We start from the raw sequence: 18,960 nt of genomic DNA on the forward strand, positions 1-18,960 counted from the left end.
CGCAGGAGCACATTTTGTGTTTCATCGTCACATCATTTTGAGAAGCTGCATTTAAGATGCATTCTCATGTTGCATTAAGTACAAACATGTGACATTTTGACATTACACGTGAAACAACTCAGCCTCTCAAAACAAAGCTGAGATGGAAGCAGAGATTGTGGTAGATTAATGAATACAGCTGAGACCCAGGCATTCACTTAGGGAAGTGATTTGCAACCTTGGCTTGCATATTATCATCGCCTGGGGAGTTGTAAAAACACAGGAGGCCCAGGTCCCATTTCCTTCTCTTCCCAGACCAATTAAATCAGAGTTGCTGTGAGGTTTCCTAAAGTTCCCCCTGGTGACTCCCCACACATAGACATGTTTGAAAACCATTGATCTAGAAAGATGAGAGCTGGGAAGAAACTGGAGAAAAAGTAAAGTGATTTTGCAAACGGTGAATCAATGTGGCTCCGTGTCAAAGGAAGCCTCAGCTGGAAAGGCTGAGGAAATGCCCAAATAAATCTGCATATGGGCAGAGAGAGGGCTCTTCCGTAGGCTGATGATTGGGATCCTGGCACCACAGCAGTAACCACCTTTAGGAAAGCCTCAAGGACTCCCCGTGGAAGTACATTCGTTCTATAAGCATTTAAAGACCAGCCACTATGTCCTTGGTGCTATTTTAGGTTCTTGAATACCTCCGTGAACAAAGCATACAAAACCCCCTGCTCTTCTAGGGCAACGGAGAAAAAGCAGGTACAAAGATGTGTCAGGCAGTATTTCTGTTTTAGACTGAGGATCGCCAGGGAAAGTTTTATTGTGAAGGTAACTTCTGAGAAAGGAAATAAAGGAGCTGCTATGTAGATTTTTTTTTTTTTTTTTTTTTTTTTTTTAAGAAAGCATTATGTGAAAAGGGACCAGCAAGTGCCAGGCCCTAAGTATGTCTCATATGTCAACAAATAGCCAGGAGTCAAGTTACTTCAGAACAGCAGAAAAAAATATGGTCAGAGAATTTACAGAGTTCCAAATAACACAGGGCCTGATAGGCCATGATGAGGACTTTAGCAATGACTGAGTAAGGTGGGAAGCCACTGGAGGGTTTTAGGTAGTGAAATGTCATGATTGGATGGACCATATGCTTTGGTAGAATCTCTCAGGATATTGAGCGTTAAGGACAAGGGTGGAAAGGTGACTTAATTAGGAAGCTCTATTATCATCTAGGAGAAAGATGATTAAACTAAGGTGCCAGTAAAGGACACATTCTGGACACATTCTGAAGATAGAGCTTACTGATCAAAAGTGGAGTGTGTAAGAGAAAAAGGTGTCAAAGATTTTACTTTGTCATTGATGAGATAAAGGAGGAACAGGTTTGGGGATATTCAGGAGCCTAGTTTTAGCCATGTTAAGCCTGAGATGCCTGTTAGACATTCAGCTAGCGATACTGAGTAAAAAGCTTGGCAGGCAGGTCTGGAGTGAAGGTGAGTACAACCCCGTACCCAGGAAATGGTCATGGGGAAGGCTGCATGGCATTATGTGTGGTGTTAGAGCCAGCAAGCGGAGAACTAATAGCAAATAAAGCTTATCCGATTTGTCTCCAGAAGTGCAGGACACCAAATCTCAATTGACTTGGTTTCAATAATTTTGTAGTTTCTGAGCTCAGTCCTTTTTCCATGTTTCTCATAAGTAATCTTGACACAAATCATATTCCAATGGACATAGCAGCAGTGAGCTCTTCTACTAAACCTGGTGACACATCACTCACTGATAGTTACTGTTATCACTTTATTTCACCCGATATATGCCCAACTAGATTGTGTATCTCTTGAAGACAAGCTGAGACCTCCTTCTCAGGTGGGCACTTATCCTTGAGCATCAGACTTATTTGTGGATTAATTTTAGCTTGCCCAAATAACACCAATAAATACACTCTTCAGACCTGAATATATGCAGAATCCATGGCCTTCTCTTGTTTTCCTTCACAAGTTCTCTTAAGTTAGCTGAATCCATAAACTCTGGAACCCTAATTCTGCTTCTAGAGTCCAATTTAATGGGCCACCCAATGCTATGTATGCATACATGACGAGAAACTGATAGCTGGAGAAGATAATATTTATCATTCAAACAGCTAAGGGGCATACAATAATTTCAGGTACTGAAAAGTACCAAGAAAGGAAAAAAAAATGTAGCCAGAGACATAAATGCTTTCTGACGTGGTGACATTTGAGTTGTGACTAAACCCACGAGAAGGACATGGCCATGTACAAACCTAGGAGTAGAGCATGGCAGTGAATGTTTCAAATGGGAGAAAAATCAGTGCAAGGAACTGAGTGCGAGAATGAACTGTCCAGTCTGAGAGCGGAGGTTAATGAGCAGGAGAGAAGCTGGTGAGCTGGAGGGTGATGAGACCCAGTACCCACAGTCCCATTGGCCAGGGGAACAGTCTTAGTTAAAGCAATGCCTTTCATTGAGTGTAAGCTCTATAAAAAGACTTTTTAAAATGAAAAGTTAAAGCTTTCAAAGTAGCAATTTAATTTGATCTAACAACATTTAAAATTTTTAGTATGTTTCATGGGCAATACAGCCAGTGCATGCAAATCATTTGGGAAATTTACAGATAATTTCAGCTCCATTCCTAGAAGCAATGGGATAGCTTTTATTGAAAGTAAATTTTGCCTGGCCACGGTGGCTCAGTGGTTGAGCATGGACTTATAAACCAGGAGATCACAGTTTGATTCCCACTTCTGGTTGTGGGCTCAATCCCTAGTGAGAGCATGCAGGAGGCAGCCAATCAATGATTCTTTCTCATTACTGATATTTCTATCTCTCTCTCTCCCTCTCCCTTCCTCTCTGAAATCAATAGAAATATAAAAATAAAGTAAATTTTAACTAAAACTAAAATGGGTAAAAAGACTCATTAGTCCATGCCTCTCATAGTGGTTTTTAATGGTCTCACAACCATCTTCATATATAAACATATATATATTACTAACTTGAAACATCTATTCATTAGGATCCTAATAGTCTATCAAAGAACAGTTGAGCATATTTATTCCTTCTTATCTCTCATTTTAGCATTTAGATGGATTATTATAATTAATTCACAGAAATGAAAAAATACTTCTTTTATTTCATTCCATGTTCTGGAATGCTACTGTGCCTTCACATATATGTACCCTGTGTTGGAACTATCCACAGTTTTATGCAATGGAGGATCCAAAAGCTTAAGTAATACCACCAAGATCACACAACTGGAGGCATGGTGATTTCAGATGATATTGTCTCTTTCAGATCCAAGGAGTATATGGATATACTTATATTTTAATGCAATTGGTGTCCATGCAATCCTACCTTTTGTATTTTATGCATTTAAAAATATTTGGAAAGCAATTCTTGGTTAGGTTGAACCAACCTGCCAAAAAGTCCACAGCACATTAAAAACTCCTGTCTAGATCCTGTATTATAACAGAAGTAGCTACAGAAGTACAAAGGACATAATGCCATACATAAAATCTACATGGAGGAAGGTCAGAGGAAAATATTCATTAACGCTGAGGTTTGAAGAACCATGAGAGGAACTTAAGCCCCAGATCATGCTCGAACTTATATGCCATATTTAATATGTTGGACATCATCTTGGCGTAGATAGTTAAGCACTGAATATTTTTAAGGAGGTAAGTGATATATAGAGGACTGTGTGTTTTAAAAAAAATAATTTTCAGTAGTTTAATATAAAAATAAAACTCTTCATCTCTTGTTTTGCTACAAGATCATCCAAAGACCTGGACACCGAATATGGGAATACTACTTAAAGCTCATTTTCACTTATGTCCCCCCTCAGCCGAACACTGCCTTTCTGCTTACCTTGATCCTGTGGACCAGAGGAGCAAACAGGAACACGAAGAGCTCCACCGTGGCCATGGAGTTGTGGAAGATCTTCCTCCAGTTGTTCTCTTCGTCATCGTTGGAGCTGCTTTGGCAAGGCAGCCCCGGAGAACCCTGGTTTTCAATCTGGTGGATAAAAGCACTGCTGCTGCCGCCCCAGCTGGATCCTCGGTCTGTGCCCCCAAACCGCTCACTGTTGCAGTCCTGGGGGGCCTCCAGGAGCATCCAATGGAGGGTGTGAAGAAGTTTGGTCTCAGCAACACCCAGTTTATCCTGGTGGCCTGCATGGGATACCCGCAGAGTCAGGGTAAGGCAAACTCTGTGACCACAACAATGGATGTCAATGTGGGGTCTGGAAAACACCCTGGCTTTGCTCGGGGAGACACTAGCATTTCTCTGTGCCCCTTACAACCACTGCTGAGAGGGCACATTCATTTTTGGAGGGTTCTCCCAGGAAGCAGTCTTTGCAGAATGACATGCTGTCACAGGAGGAGAAAATGCATGTATCGCATCTCCTCAGTCAGATACCAAATACCGTTGACCCTGGAGGAACATGGGTTGGAGTACAACAGTCCATTCAGAGGTACAGTTTTTATTTCCCATAGTCAACCCTACCTATCCTTGTGTTTTTGCATCTGCAGATTCAAACAACCAGGATTAAAAATACTATTTCAATCTGCCGTTGGTTGAATCTGCAGATACAGCGGCAATCTTCAGAGTTAAAAGTCATATGTGGATTTTCACAAGTGGGGAGGGGATGGCTATGCATCTACCCACTCCCTAATCCATACCCTCTAACTCTATATTTCCAAATGGGCAGTAGAATGGTTAATAACATGAACTCTAAAGATAGCAGCTACTGTATTTTAGGCAGTGTGACCAGGAAAGGCACCTTGATGAAAGGAACGTTTGAGCAGAGACCCAAATGAGGGGAACGAATTGGATGGAAGAGAGCACGAACACTAACGTGGGATAGATGACTAGGATAGACTGTCGTATGATAAAGGAAATCTACAAAATACCTAAAAAAAGAAAGACAATCTTTATGCCTAGGCATGCACGTGCATACGATACTACAAAGCAAATGTAGGTACTTTAGGATCTGGGAGAGCAAAGAGGACAACTCTGATGGGTGAGAGTCTTTAGCTTTCCTATAATATATTCCTGTTTAGAAGGATAATATAGTCATGCACTACTTGTAAAATTAATTAAAAAATAAGAGAGTTAGTTCCCTCATTGGTAAAATGGAGATAATAGTAGTACCAACATGGGGGAGGGAGGAGCAGAAAATATGTGCACAGTGTCTGGGAAATAGTAAATACTCAGTAACTGTTATTATGAATGTTGAACACAAAGGATGATAGCAGGCCCTGAGGAAGTAACACAGGTGCACCAACCCAGCTTGTTCCTGTTGGAGAGGAGGGTGGCCGTGCAGTGGAGGACGTGAGGCAAAGCAGCTTGCACCAGCTCCCATCTGGAAATACTCTGGATGGCTTCAGAGAGGGCCGGAGAGAGGCCATGCAGCTTGTTTTCTACCAACACTCGTTCAAAGGACTACAGATACAAAAAGAAAGAGAGAAAGCATCTAAGGTAAGGGTTCAGAGAATCTGATTGGTGAAAATAATGGCACCAAGGTATTGTAGACCCTAAAAGATGCAAATGAGTGGACCTGATTCTTCAGCGTGCACTTACATTGAATTGCATTGCTTTTTTTTTTTTTTTAATGCAGTAGTTCAGCAATAATTTCCTATTATCTACCCATTTTCAGGTTTTTATCCAAAGTATATGGCTTGAATTATTAAATGATTATCATGCCCATCAAAATAAGCTTACTCTAGCAAAGAGTACTACACAATTCATTCTTGCAATTTTGGGGTGCAATGTTTTATAAAATGCTACTAAGTCATCCAAAGAGGCTGTCACAACTGCATTAACAGAGTGGAATGTCTTTTGTAAATGTGTCTTGAGGAACAGAACATGTGTTAATATTCAACAAGTGATAAATAAGGTATACTTTTTTAAGAAATCTAACTTTGGAAATATTAATGTTTATTGCATGTAAATTGCTAATTATTTTGCATCTATAATCTGGTAATAGATTCATTTTATAGATTGTAAATAATAATAATAATAACAACAATAATAAAATACTACCTTAAACAAAAGTCAAAAAATAAAAAAAAGAAATTGAACTTTGGAGTCCCTGAGTTACTATCCCATATCCCCAGCAATGACTGGGCACAGGACACTCCTTACCAAATGCCTGGGACCATAAACATACCTGTTGAATAAAAAAGGAAGGGAGAGAAAAAGGGTGGGTGGGATGGAAGAGGAAAATGATATTTTTCCTTTGGTGGCTTAACTCTTTTATCCTGGCCTGGGATATTTTCTGAGAGGGTGGTAACCCATAGAAAGTTTGATTGACTCAGGCTTTTTTTTTATTGTTTGTTTGTTTGTTTGTTTTAAAGGAGTATATCATTATAAAGTGTTGAGGAAAGTAGCTACAAAATATAAAATCAATTTAATAATTATTTGACTTGTATGAACAGAACCCAATTGGCACTCGGCACCCCAAATGGTGTAGAAAACTGTGTAATGGAATCCTGAGTGTTCGAGAGGTATTGTTGTAATTATTAGAATACTTGAAAAAAGATGTGGTTTAATGCAGATATTCTCCAAAGGAAACTATTTACTTTTTGATCCGTTAAAGGAAAATAAGAAACTCATAATGAAAAGCATGCTGAAGTTTTGGTAAGGAGTAAAATCAGAGATCCAGTCTTCTTTATTTTTAAAGAAACAAAATAATGGCTATTGGGTATGATGGCAATGCAAATTCAAATATATTTAAATTTCTCAGCTTTCATGTAACTTTTACTAGGCAAAATAGCTTCCAATTTAGATATTTATATCTCTATATCTATGTATCTATAAATGTGACTTAGCTACTTAATATCATGTGACATTAAACAAGAACAAAGAAGGGTTAGGATTATTTTAAGCTAGGATAATTGTAAGCCTGGTTTAAAGAAGGCTCAGAGATTTCAGGTATGAAATGACTCTAACTTGAGAATAATAGAAAACAATTTCCATTAAAAGGCTCTTGTTAGAAAGTTAGATTTTTAAAATATCTCTGTGACAACTCTGAAGAGCAGGAGATGCAACAGCAAAAAGTCCAGCTTGAGACTGTACGAATGTGAGTGAGTGAGTGTGTGTGTGTGTGTGTGTGTGTGTGTGTGTGTGAGAGACTCTCCATTTGGCTTCCATCCTAGTTTGTAGAAGGTCATCTATGTAGTAATTTATAAATATTCAGGGTAATATCTATATAGTTAGGTTTCCACATTAAGTTATAATATATACAACGTGAACTCCAAATTTTAATGAAGTTTGTGGGAATCCTACTTTATTTGCTTCACAATCTCATATCTTTTATAAATCATATCTTTTATAAAGCAGTTCTCAATTTATAAAATGGCAATTTGTAGGGATATGGGATTCTCTTAAAATCTCAGGACAAAGCATTCTATTTTGCATAAATACAGGGTGGGCAATTACCAGCCTACAAGATAAGTCACAGTCCAGTTGGTGTGGTGCAATGGTTGAGCGTCCACCTATAATCCAGGAGGTCACGGTTCAAACTCAATCCCTGGTGGGGGGGGGGGTGCAGGAGGCAGCCGATTGATTATCCTCTCTCATCATTGATGTCCCTATTTCTCTCTCCCTCCCTTCCTCTCTGAAATCAGTAAAAATATATTTTTAAAAAAAAGATAAATCGTAAGTAAGGATAAATAATACCAATAAATAATACAAAAAATATAATACAAAAATAAAATGTTTTGGGCATTCACAACTATAAGCCTACTTTTGCCCACCCCTGTATAAATATCATTTCAATAATTATTTTATATAATCACTTTCAACTTGCACAAGAAATAACATAAAAGTTCAGAATTGCATGTTACTTTGAGTAGTTCATAGACACTAATGTTAGGAACTTTCACTATATAACAGTCATAATTTTGTTAATTAAGGACATAATTTATTTCTCTTGCTTTGCAAGGCCCTCCACCACCCAATTATCTGCTATTTCTCAGCCCTCTCTTTACTGTTCCATCCCTCTTCTCACTGTAGATGAAGGTCCTTCAGACTTGCTATTCCCTCTGCTCTTCTCTCAGCTACTTCCCCTTCCTTCCTTCAAGTCTTTGTCCAAGGGTCATGTTAGCCCATAAACCTTGTCCATCTACCACTACTAGAATGTAAACCCCACCCTAGTGCTCCCTAATCTCCTTTCTTGCTTAATTTTTCTCCATAGAGCTCATCACTATCTACAATAGCTTACTATGTATTTCACCTTTGTGAGTAGCCCTCTCCCACCACTAGAATGCAAACTTTGTATTTGCTGTGATTATTGCTCTCTCCCATAATCTAGAACTGTGCCTGGAACATAGCAGGTGCTCAATAATATCTGCCTAGTGAATTATACATGTACAGTCAGGATGATTTAATGTCTTTGGGTTGAAAATACCACACAGAATATGGAAATCATTAAATGGTGAACATCACATACCACACAAGAGGCTTCATATTGCTTCCCCAGTTTAGGCCTCAAAAATGCACTGAAAAATTAATAGAGATATTTGTTATCAGCATAAGTAATTATTAGAACATCCTTATGACATTATCTTCCCTTGAATAAAACATAATGCTACAAAACTCAAATTCCATGCTTGTTATTAAGCAGGTGTGGAATGGCTGACCACATTTGCTTTTAGATATGTAATTACATATATGAAAGAGATGTCCATCTCTACATTTTCTGTATCGACTCTTCTTCTAAAGATTTTGCCTAATCAGATTCTAAATCGCCAGTAGAAGTGGTGTATTGCTCATGTACAGTCCTATTAAAATTGGAAAATGAACACAGCTTGTGGGTCATGATTTCCAGAATCCAACTTCTCACATGATAAATATTAATAATAACAATAACGAGGACGGGGATGGAACCCTTGTTTCTTGTTTGTTGGAATAGGTTTCAGGCTTCCTCGGGGGTCGGGGGAAGCCTCATAAAAGATCATTTTCTCCTCTGGGGATTTAACCGGGAGCCCTGCGCTTGCTGAATCTGAGCAGAAATGGTTAACAAGTGGGCACAGCAGCGATTTGCCCAACAGGAACCAGAAAAACAACAACAGGTCACCGGGGCCGCAATGACAGCAGCAGGAGGAGGGCAGGCACATCGGAGGCAGGAGCACAGCCACTCATCATCACCTCCCCCGGTTCCCTGCCCCCTCTCCCTGGCTCTCTGCCCTCCCACCCCCTAAATCACACACACACACACACACACACACACACACACACACACACACACACATTTATCCAGCAACTGCCAACCGGCCTGCAGTCAAACTTCCCCGGAATATTTCTAAATGCGTGCTCCCGAGCGGGTGCAGAGGGCTTGCTTTGCAGCCTCCTGGGGGGAGCTGCGGGCTGAGCGGCTGCAGTGGTGACGGTGGAGGAGGTGGAGGAGGAGGAGGAGGAGGAGGAGAGGACCGGGCGCCCGGGGACGCCCCTCCCAGGCCGGCCCTCACCTGGTCTGCCGCCACAGGAAGGTCTGGATGGGCAAGGGGATGCCGCGGCCGCCGTCCTGCTCCTGGCCCTCGGAGCTCTTCCTCTTCACCATGATGGTGGCTCCGGGGAGTCTCACGGCAGGACCCAGCGTTGGCTCCTCGGCGGCTGCCTCCTCTTCCTCCTCCTCCTCCTCCTCCCCGCGAGCTTCTCCCCAACTCTCATCCCCTCCTTCCCCGAGGCAGAGCCGGCTCTCCCCGCCCCATCCCGGTCCTCCCGCCCCTCCCCTTGCGTGGAGCGTGGCTGCGGGAGGAGGCGGAGGCGGGGAGGGGGCGCCCTGAGGAACTGTCCGCGCTCCCTGCTTTCAGCACCTCCCACCGTGGACAGCGGCCATGCCCTCAGGGCCTGCTGTGGGGAGAGAGCAGGGGCTGGTTGAGCAGCAATGAGGGGTGAGGGGGCAGGGGGAGCTTGGTCCAAAGGATCCAAGTACACATAAGGAACTATTTGACATTGAAATTGGGACTCAAAAGAACCGTTGGCCCAGAAAGGAACTCACTACATACTGATTCATTTGCCTCTCGGCAATGGCTTGTCTCAGTATAGGTTCTTACAAGGGTATTTCTTGGATCACATGATCCCACACATCTAGAGGAAATGATGAACAGCATAAACTGAGGGACAAAAACAGGCCCAGAGAAAGAGAAGCAGCGATCAGACTCTCAAACCTCAGAGGGAAAGTAGGGGAGGGTGGGGGTAAGGGGGAGAGATCAACCAAAGGACTTGTGTGCATGCATATGGGCCTAGCCAGTGGCTATGGACAACAGGGGGGTGGAGGCATATGTAGGGAGGGGTTGGGGTGGGAATGGGGGGATGAGGACAATTATGTGATACCATAATCAATAAAACAACAACAACAACAACAACAACAACAACAACAACAAAGGATCCAAGCACCACTTCACCCCGGGCCCCTGCCCAGCCTCTTCAGCCCTCCAGCATTGGCTTCCTTCCCTTGGAGCTGTACCCCAGGAGTGTCCCCTGTCTTGCTTCTGAAGAATTGTCAAGGTCTGGGGAGAAGGCAGAAGCACCACAGAGCAACCACTAAGCCTGGCATCACTCGCACCTCTAGCAAGGAGGTCAGGAGTCCACCCATGGGCTTAACAGAAGGAGTTACATGGAAATTATGAGAAGTGCAAACCAGAAAGGGAGCATGCTTGGTAAGTTAGAAAGCTTGATATTTCCCTGATTGAGAATGCATTTTAAAATGGTAACCATAAAGAAATTCACCTTGCTTGTTTAGCCGAAATGTCCCCAAAGTAACCAGGTGTAGATGTTAGTTAATTACAACTTGAGAAAGAACATTTGAATCATGCTCTTAGGAACTGTGGTTTATTCTAACCCATCAGTGCACTTGGGTGATTCTATTCATCCGTTGATACCTGCCATTTCCCTTCAGTGATCACAGTCAAGTGCCCATGTAGTTCATAGGGGTGTTACTATTAGATAATTTATTTGGCAGTAAACAAGGAGGAGTGGGGTAGAGTGAAGCAGTCTGAGTAGGAAACCATTGCTGTGAATACAACTACCTTTAAACAGAGTCATATATCTTTTTGAACAAAGATACTTCTGCAACCTATGAAATAAAGATACAGATGCTGGGGAAGCAAAATCTTCATTTCCATTTATGTAGAATTGATATGACAGCAATGTAGAGTTTATTTGAAATAGTCAAGAGTTTTAGATGGGAACACAAGTTTGGAGATTAGAAAAATATTCCATGAAAACCTGAAAGTATTACAAAATCAATAACCAATGACAAAAAAAATTTAAGAAATAAAAATATACTCAATAATATCAATAACCTGGGAAAATCACAGAAGAAACTCAGTGATGATAACAACCATTTCAAGATCCTTAAAAGCAAGGATCTGACTACTTAGGACCTGACTATCTGGTTCAAATACCTGCATTGCTGCTCACAAGACATGTAACATTGAAAATTAAAAAATTTTATCTCAAATTAAAAAACCACTTATCTCAAATTAAAAAACTGTGGTACATCTACACAATGGAATACGAGGCTGATGTAAAAAAGAAGGAACTCTTACCATTTACAACAGCATGGATGGACCTGGAGAGTATCATGCTAAGCAAAATAAGACAGTCAGAGAAAGATAAATATCACATGATCTCACTCATTTGTAGAAATATAATGATCAACATAATCTGATGAACAAAAATAGAGTTAGAGGGGGGAAATATTTTAGAATATAATATCAGTGATCCTACTATTTGCAGATTTTTAATATTTCCTACAACTTTTGTGATATCATACTATGCTAGTACAGTTCTGCTAATATTATACTTAAAATCCCTTTTTTCTTGAAATATTAATGTTTATTGCATGTAATATTATATTTAAGATAATTTTCTTGAAAAAGTAAACAAATAAAATGGTAATTACCTAAAAAAAAGAAAGAAAATACCACTTATCTCTGGGAGTCAGAATCTTCACCTAAAAAATGAGACGAATAAGAGAAGATATTTTTGTAAGGTTGTTGTAAGTCTTAAATGGGTCAAATATATATTCTAGTTAAAACAGTTTCATAACAAATGATCAGTGCAAACCTTAAAGGCATAAAACATTTTATTGTGCTCATGATTTGTGAGTCAGGCACACGGTATGTCTTCTCATCAGGGTAGTTCGCATGTAGAGTCTCATGCAGTTATCATTCGCTGTGAGTTGAGACTGTAGTTATTTGAAGATTTGAATGGTCTGCATGTTCCCAATGGTTCTATCACAAGGATGACAGTAGATGGTGCCTGACAGCTGGGTGTTCAGCTCAGGCTGTCCACCGGAGCAATATGCATGGCCTCTCCTGGCAATCTCAGGGCGGTTATAGCTCACTTCCCCCAGAGACAGATTCCTACAGAACGAGGGACAAGCTGCACAGCTTTTTTTCATCTAGCCTCAAAAGCTATGCAGCCAATTTCTGCTTCAGCCTATTGTTGATAAGTCATTAAGATTCTTCCAGAGTCCAGAGGAACCAACATAGATCTTACCTCTCAAGGGGAGGAATGTCAATTGCAGACATATTTTAAAATATCCCCCTAATAGGTAAAACACTTGGGAGAGTGCCTGTTCTAGTCTGTCATTAGTACTATTCTTTTGACATGATGACTTAGCCTTTTAGCTTTTTAAAGAAACTGTTCTGTAGCGCAGTCTTCCTCATCATTTTGTCTCAATTTTGTAATCCACGATGCTTCATGGAGTGTCCCTGAGGAAGATAGACAAACAAGGGTTCTGGTCATTCTTCTCATTTACTCTTAGTTTTTTCCTTTCCACTTGGCATCTTGTTAGAACTGGTTAGTCAATAAATCCCTGAAGCACAGGGTGAGGTGCCAGAGTTACAGAGACTAGCAGAGGATGGTCTGGATGCTAGCTTCTGGCATCATTGTAGGGTTCATTTATTTGAAATAATAATACATGAATGGTATGTCCCTTAATAGGTCAGATTTTTGTTTTGACTTTACTTTCAATGGTTTCCCCAGAGGAATTCATACAAGCTTTTTTATATCTATCAGCTGGCTGACAGCTCTGTTTCGGGATTATAAGACCTTTTCTTCTAGAGAGTCAAGAAAACAAGAAGAAATATGTAGACTGTACTTCAAGTAGACCCCAATATCTTAAAGCCAATTTTTTTTGGTCTTTTTCTTGCTTTCTAACCAATCATGTGTTTTCTGCTTAAGGAGTCAGAAAGCTTCATGATGCTGGAAGCCATGTTTGCTGAGTCACAGAGTATTGATTTCTTTAACATTGGTGTGGCTGAAAATATGTTTAATTCTCAGCCTTTAGAATTAGGCACACTGCCCTATTATGATGTTGAAGATATGTAAGTTTCTACTTTATATTGTAATAATGTAAGCTTTATTTTATTAAGGTTAAAAATGATAAACACTCCCTGTCATTCAGTTTAGTTTCCACACACCCCTCCCCAAAGTGTAGAAAAAAATATTTTTAAAAAATCTTTCTTTATACCACCACTTGTTGACAGAATGGTGAGCTTTGTTTTCCTAGAGTCTAAACCATTTCTGCACAGGGGCTGACTTAGAAAAAATTAAATTGTTTACTTTAAAAAATGTGGTTTTGTAAATGTGGAAATGCAATATCTGCACCTAAGTATTCTAATGACATTTTCTTATTCAGGAAGAGTTGTGTGTAATGGGTGAATTTTCAAAAATTCTCTCATTAGCATGCCGTGCAATATGTGATAATGAGCGCTGGTGTGAGAAGAGAAGGCGAGGCCGGTCTCCTTAGGAACAGCCAGGGACAAACAGTCTGGCTGCAGCACGACCTCCCTGCTGCTGTGTCGTGTTCCCTCCTCATCCTGTCTGTTCTCTGTGCCTGTGCCCTCTCCCAGGGCGGCAGCTTCTGTCCACGACTCAGTCATGCAGCAGCAGCACAAACCCCAGACCCCAGCCTGCCCTCAGCGGAGGGAGCTTCCTCTGTCCTGCATTGACAACAAGTACTTCTTGCACCCAAATGGCACTGAGGGATCTGCTTCCAGAGAACCCAGCAGTGTGATGTGGGCAAGCTCTTCCTCCCAGAGGAGCGGAGTTTGACCTGCAGGTGCATTTACAACTTAGAATCCCATTCAACTCTCACAGCTCATAGTTTTCTCTTTCAAAAACAAAACAAAACAAAAAAATACCACAAAACAAAACAAAACAAAACAAAAAAACAACAACAAGCAATAACCATTAGTAGAACACCTTTTATTTATTTTCAGCATAATCACTCCTATTGATGAAACTGAGGTCATTCAAGCCTTCCCAAGTGCCTCTGGGTAATGTCCATGTCACAGTGACTTCTGCTTACAGACATATTAAGGCATCTTTTCTCTGTTTCCAGACATGGATTGATACCTCTAATCTTATTAAGAAATAAACTACACATTTACATAACCCTAGTGCTGACTAATTGAATTCTAAAAAAGGTTGACATGTTTCTCAAAACCAGTGATTCTCAGTCCTGGTGATTAGAATCATAACAGCAGAACTTAAAAGCTATTACTGTCTGGGTTCTATCTATGATCAATTAAATCAGAATCTTTGGGGGAAGGGAGAAGCTTCTGAATATTTTTGCAAAGCTTTGCAGGAGACTCTAGTGTGCAAACTGGATGAAGAACCACTGTGCTCTAATCAGATTGAAGCAAAAATACACACAATAGAAAATGCAGTTCAGGCCAAAAGGGAAACTAATCACATTAAAGGCAGGAGATGGCAATGATCTAACTTCCATTATTTTAATATAGAAAAGGTGACTACATAAAAGGTTGAAAAACAAAAGGAAATAACTTCATTGTCCTATAAGTAGAATTGGCCAAGCAAGTAGTTTTATCACCGGGAAAAGCATAAGCGAAGCAAATGCCATAAAAGGAAATGTGATCTATTGCTTTCTATTTTCAAGCCTTTGATCAGCATTTGCTCATGGAACGTCCTCATCCCAGATAGATTTTATAATTGGTAATAATTAATGTTCTTTACCTCCCACAAGAAATAATTCAAAACCACTTTACCTACTTTAATTTTAAAATGTGCCCAATCAATACACACCTTTTAATGTTGTTTTGACCATTGCATGCTAGTTTCCTTTTTCACTATTTCTATGATTATATGTATGAATATATTATTTTTATATTCCTCTTTAAAATCACATAGATCTGTATAGGTCTTTTTATAAAGACCTACTTTTTAAAAGTAGAAGGGAAATAAAAATGCTCCATGGATCAGCCACCATGGTTTATTGGAAGCTTATTGTACTGCAAGAAACAGTCTCATTCAGACCTATTTAGACATCTGGGCAGAGATGCGTGCAAGGTAAGATATATAAAGGTCCAACCATTGTGTTATACAATCTTATATGCAACTATACTTTAACAAAAAGTTTTAAAAAACAAAATAAATTTTTCAACAATTTGGAGCTATCCACTAATCTTTAATCACATTTTACAAGTGTTGAAACTGAGGCACAGAAAAATTAAGTATATTGCCTGAAGCTACATCACCGGGGAGCAGTAAGGCCAGGATGAGAAAGCTCAGGTTCTATGAGAGTTTCTTTCCAGGATCAAGTTGAATGTTTTACTTTAACAAACATTAAAGAGTAAATTTTAATATGTTTTAACATAAATAGCTAATGCCCTTCCTGGGAATGCAGCGTAGTTTAGTGGGAAAGGTCTTGGTTTTCCAATGGTAGAAATCCATGTAATTCACTGTTCCATTAGCTCTATGAGTCCCTATTTTCTTAACATGAAAAGGACATGATATTTACCTGATAGAGTTATTCTGCAGATTAAAGGAAGCAAGTATCAAAACATGTAGACATTGTAAAGTCACTCTCAATGAACTGATGCTACATAAGCAATGAGAACCGTAATTTGCCCTTATGTGTCTATACATGGATTTCTGGAAAGACTAAGCAGTAACTGTGCAATTTAATTCTGCTTCTTAAGCTGTCATCATTTTATAGCTACTAATTTATATGAGATATCATTAGTTTTTGTTTGTTTTTTCAAGGAAGTTAGGCTAAAAGACCCACTTAGCACACACATAGCAATTATTCTTTGAGCCCTTGCTTTAGAATTTATATACTTCCTCCATTGCAAGCACCCCTTAGATTTAGAGATATTACCCAGAATATCTGCCTAAGGAATACATTTGTCTGCTGAAGAAATGTGTTAGCTGAAGAAAAAATATTCAATTCTTTAAAGGAATAATTTGGGAAAGTTCCTTTCCCATATTGGTTGGATTGAAACCTAGAGAATTAGAAAAATACCACCACTTGAGAAATGATTGTTTTGGGTTCATCGAACAAGGCCTGCGTTCGGGGGAATTACAATTGTGAGGTGAAAGAAGGCATTTGTGGCGTGCCAGCTCTGCCATGGCATACTTAGCCCCAGGGCGCCCATGTGCCATGCCAGCATGGCCAAGGGTGAATTTTATAGACAGATTTCACGAGGCAAAGTAAGGGTGTAGTCAAGATGTTTACAACATTCTTGTGAGTTTCAATCTTACTTAACTACATGCACCGGATCAAGCTCTGTTTACTTGCAGCGTATATCACTTAGGCGCGTGGGGCTACGTGGTTGGACCACAGGCTCAAGCTTATACCTCTAGCTTAGGGGTGTCGAACTCAATCAGAGAAGGGGCCAAAATCTAAAATCCAGCCTAAATCGCGGGCCGAATGGTTTACTGAACAGTCATAAACTGTCATTGTGATGGAAACGCAGCGGAGTGCAGTGATGACAGCGCGGTGCGGGCCACATTGCAAGGCCTGGCGGGACGGATTTGGCCCGCGGGCCTTGTGTTTGACACATGTGCCTGGCTGTTGGCTATCATTGTGCTGGGAGGGCTCTGCCCTCCAATTTGGGACTTGCACGTGGCCACAAGAGGACAGCGCCCTCTCATCAGGCCAAGGCGTAGGCCTGTCCAAACGCTGTAGCCGAGCCTCACAATGAACAAAATAGATCCAGAGACAAAGAATCATGGAACAGATTGTTGAATCTCAGAGGGAAGGTAGGAGGTGGGGATGGAAGGGGTCAATGGGAAATAAAAATGGACATCTGTAATACTTTTGATAATATAAATTTAAAAATAAACCCCTTTAAAGCAACAAAGGTGTTTTATCTTATTCTGTGATTTGACCCAGCAAGCTCTTCCACATATGGAAATTTTAATCTTTAATTTCCTAGCATATATATTTTTAAACAGGCCAAAGAGGGTTTTTTCAACGTTTACTTCTTTCACTGATATCACAGCTGAGCTGTTCCTCTTTAATGTATGAAGTTGACTCTATAAAACTTGGATGTCCCTCTAGAAGTGGTCGGTGAGAAATTTGCTCTAAAAAGTTGCTCTAAAAATTTGGATGACATTGGATCTGAGTTTGAGGTTCAGAAGGAAGAATTCTATTTACTCTCCTATATTTAATGTATATTCTAAAAAGAGGAGACGATACTCATTTATGCACTAATATTAAATATGATTTACTTTTTACTGGCATAAATTTTTCTTGGCAAGCATAGTTAAATGCCCCTCCTCCTCTTGATTTTTTCTTGCTTTTCAGTAAGTTTGTTGCTGTGAATGTGCTTCTCTAATCAAGCATCATGTCCTTGCATGAGAAAGACTCTTCTGATACCAGTAATTGAGAGCACAGGCAAAATGTGAGGGGAAAAGTATAAGCCCGCTGTTAAGAGCCAGTCTGCAAACTTAGATGCCCATCTCTTCATTCTAGAGTCATCAGAAACTGAAAGCTAACAATTTTAGAATGGGTACATCATAAAATGTAAAATATTCAGAGTGTGCTCATGTGAGTGTACATGCAAACACAGGCATCGGATCAAACTAGAATAGAACTCAAAGGTGATTAGATCCCAAATGATCCCATTATTGTATAATGCATTAAAGTCTATCTATAGAAGAAATCACTATCAATTACATATCCAAAATTAATGTATGGCAATTTTCTAGACTGGCCCTGAAGGCAGAAGGTTTTAAATTCATCATCTCATCATCCTCTGCTCTTATACTGTGTAAACGAGAAAATTCAATAATTTTTTATCTGAGATCCCAAATCACTCTGCAAATCTAATTGACTAAAATATATAAGCAAGAATTATTATCCTCCTTTTTGTGGCTGGAAGGGTTGGCTAAAAGATTTCATCTAAGACCAACAAATGAATAAGTAATGAAACAGACACTAATCACTTTAACTCCTGCTTCTATTGAGCTGTGTTTTTTTTTTTTTTTTTGTACTAACCAAAGCCTGTTCACTCTTTTGAAAAATGTATTCATTTACTTATTTTTTATTTGTCATCTTTTTGTTGAAAGTCTTACAGATGCCCCACTTTTTCCCCCAGTGACCCTCCCTCTCCATCCCTGACTACTCCTCCCACCCCCAAGCCTTCACCAGTCTATTGTCTGTGTCCATGAGTTATGCATATATGCATATAAGTTCTTTGGTTAATCTCTTCCTGACCCTCCCCCCCTTTCCCTCTGAGGTTCACTGGTCTGTTTCATGCTTCTATGTCTCTGGATCGATTTTGTTCATCAGTTTATTTTGTTCATTAAATTCCACATGTGATACTTGTCTTTCTCTATCTGGCTTATTTCGCTTAGCATAATACTCTCCAGGTCCCCATTATACAAGGAAATGAATATACTAATATCCATCGAGGAGCCAGCGTCAGGGTGAACAGCTGTGTGCCAGCAACATAGCAAATGCAGGTGCTTGTGAACCAATGGAGATGGAAAGTGGCTTTCAAACCACCCTCGGGAGTGGTCAGGGACAAAGAGGTGCCTTTCCCCTGTTGACAATGTTGACAAGCCTTGTTTGCCCTGGATGAAAAGCATTTTAAGAGGAAAGCGTTTATATTCCAAATCCCCCAAGCTTTGAGTGAGGACATTCTTATCCAGAGTGCTTCTTCAGAGCTAGAGAAGGTTTTATTTTATTTTTTATTTTTTGACAATAGCTCAATAATGTAA

General features: G+C 39.9%; 1 protein-coding gene across 6 annotated transcripts in view; it reads right to left on the reverse strand.

Annotated features, from left to right (window-relative positions):
* Positions 1-9,677, reverse strand: part of UNC80 (unc-80 homolog, NALCN channel complex subunit) — a 167,209-nt gene extending 157,532 nt beyond the window's left edge. For 2 of the 6 annotated variants that reach the window (XM_036420737.2, XM_045575411.1), the window contains exons 1-4: positions 9,444-9,676; positions 8,426-8,474; positions 5,259-5,415; positions 3,841-4,142 (exon numbers count right to left, since the gene is read on the reverse strand). In XM_036420737.2, coding sequence (XP_036276630.1) covers positions 3,841-4,142; positions 5,259-5,415; positions 8,426-8,474; positions 9,444-9,535 — 600 coding nt within the window. In that variant the 5' untranslated portion in view covers positions 9,536-9,676. Of the gene's footprint in view, positions 1-3,840; positions 4,143-5,258; positions 5,416-8,425; positions 8,475-9,443 lie in introns of all 6 variants that reach the window. The other 4 variants (XM_036420741.2, XM_036420738.2, XM_036420736.2 and 1 more) reach the window with 3 other exon arrangements.
* Between the last annotated feature and the right edge of the window lie 9,283 nt (positions 9,678-18,960).

Source organism: Pipistrellus kuhlii, unplaced genomic scaffold (genome assembly GCF_014108245.1).
Source record: "Pipistrellus kuhlii isolate mPipKuh1 unplaced genomic scaffold, mPipKuh1.p scaffold_m20_p_7, whole genome shotgun sequence".
Classification (NCBI taxonomy): Eukaryota; Metazoa; Chordata; class Mammalia; order Chiroptera; family Vespertilionidae; genus Pipistrellus; species Pipistrellus kuhlii.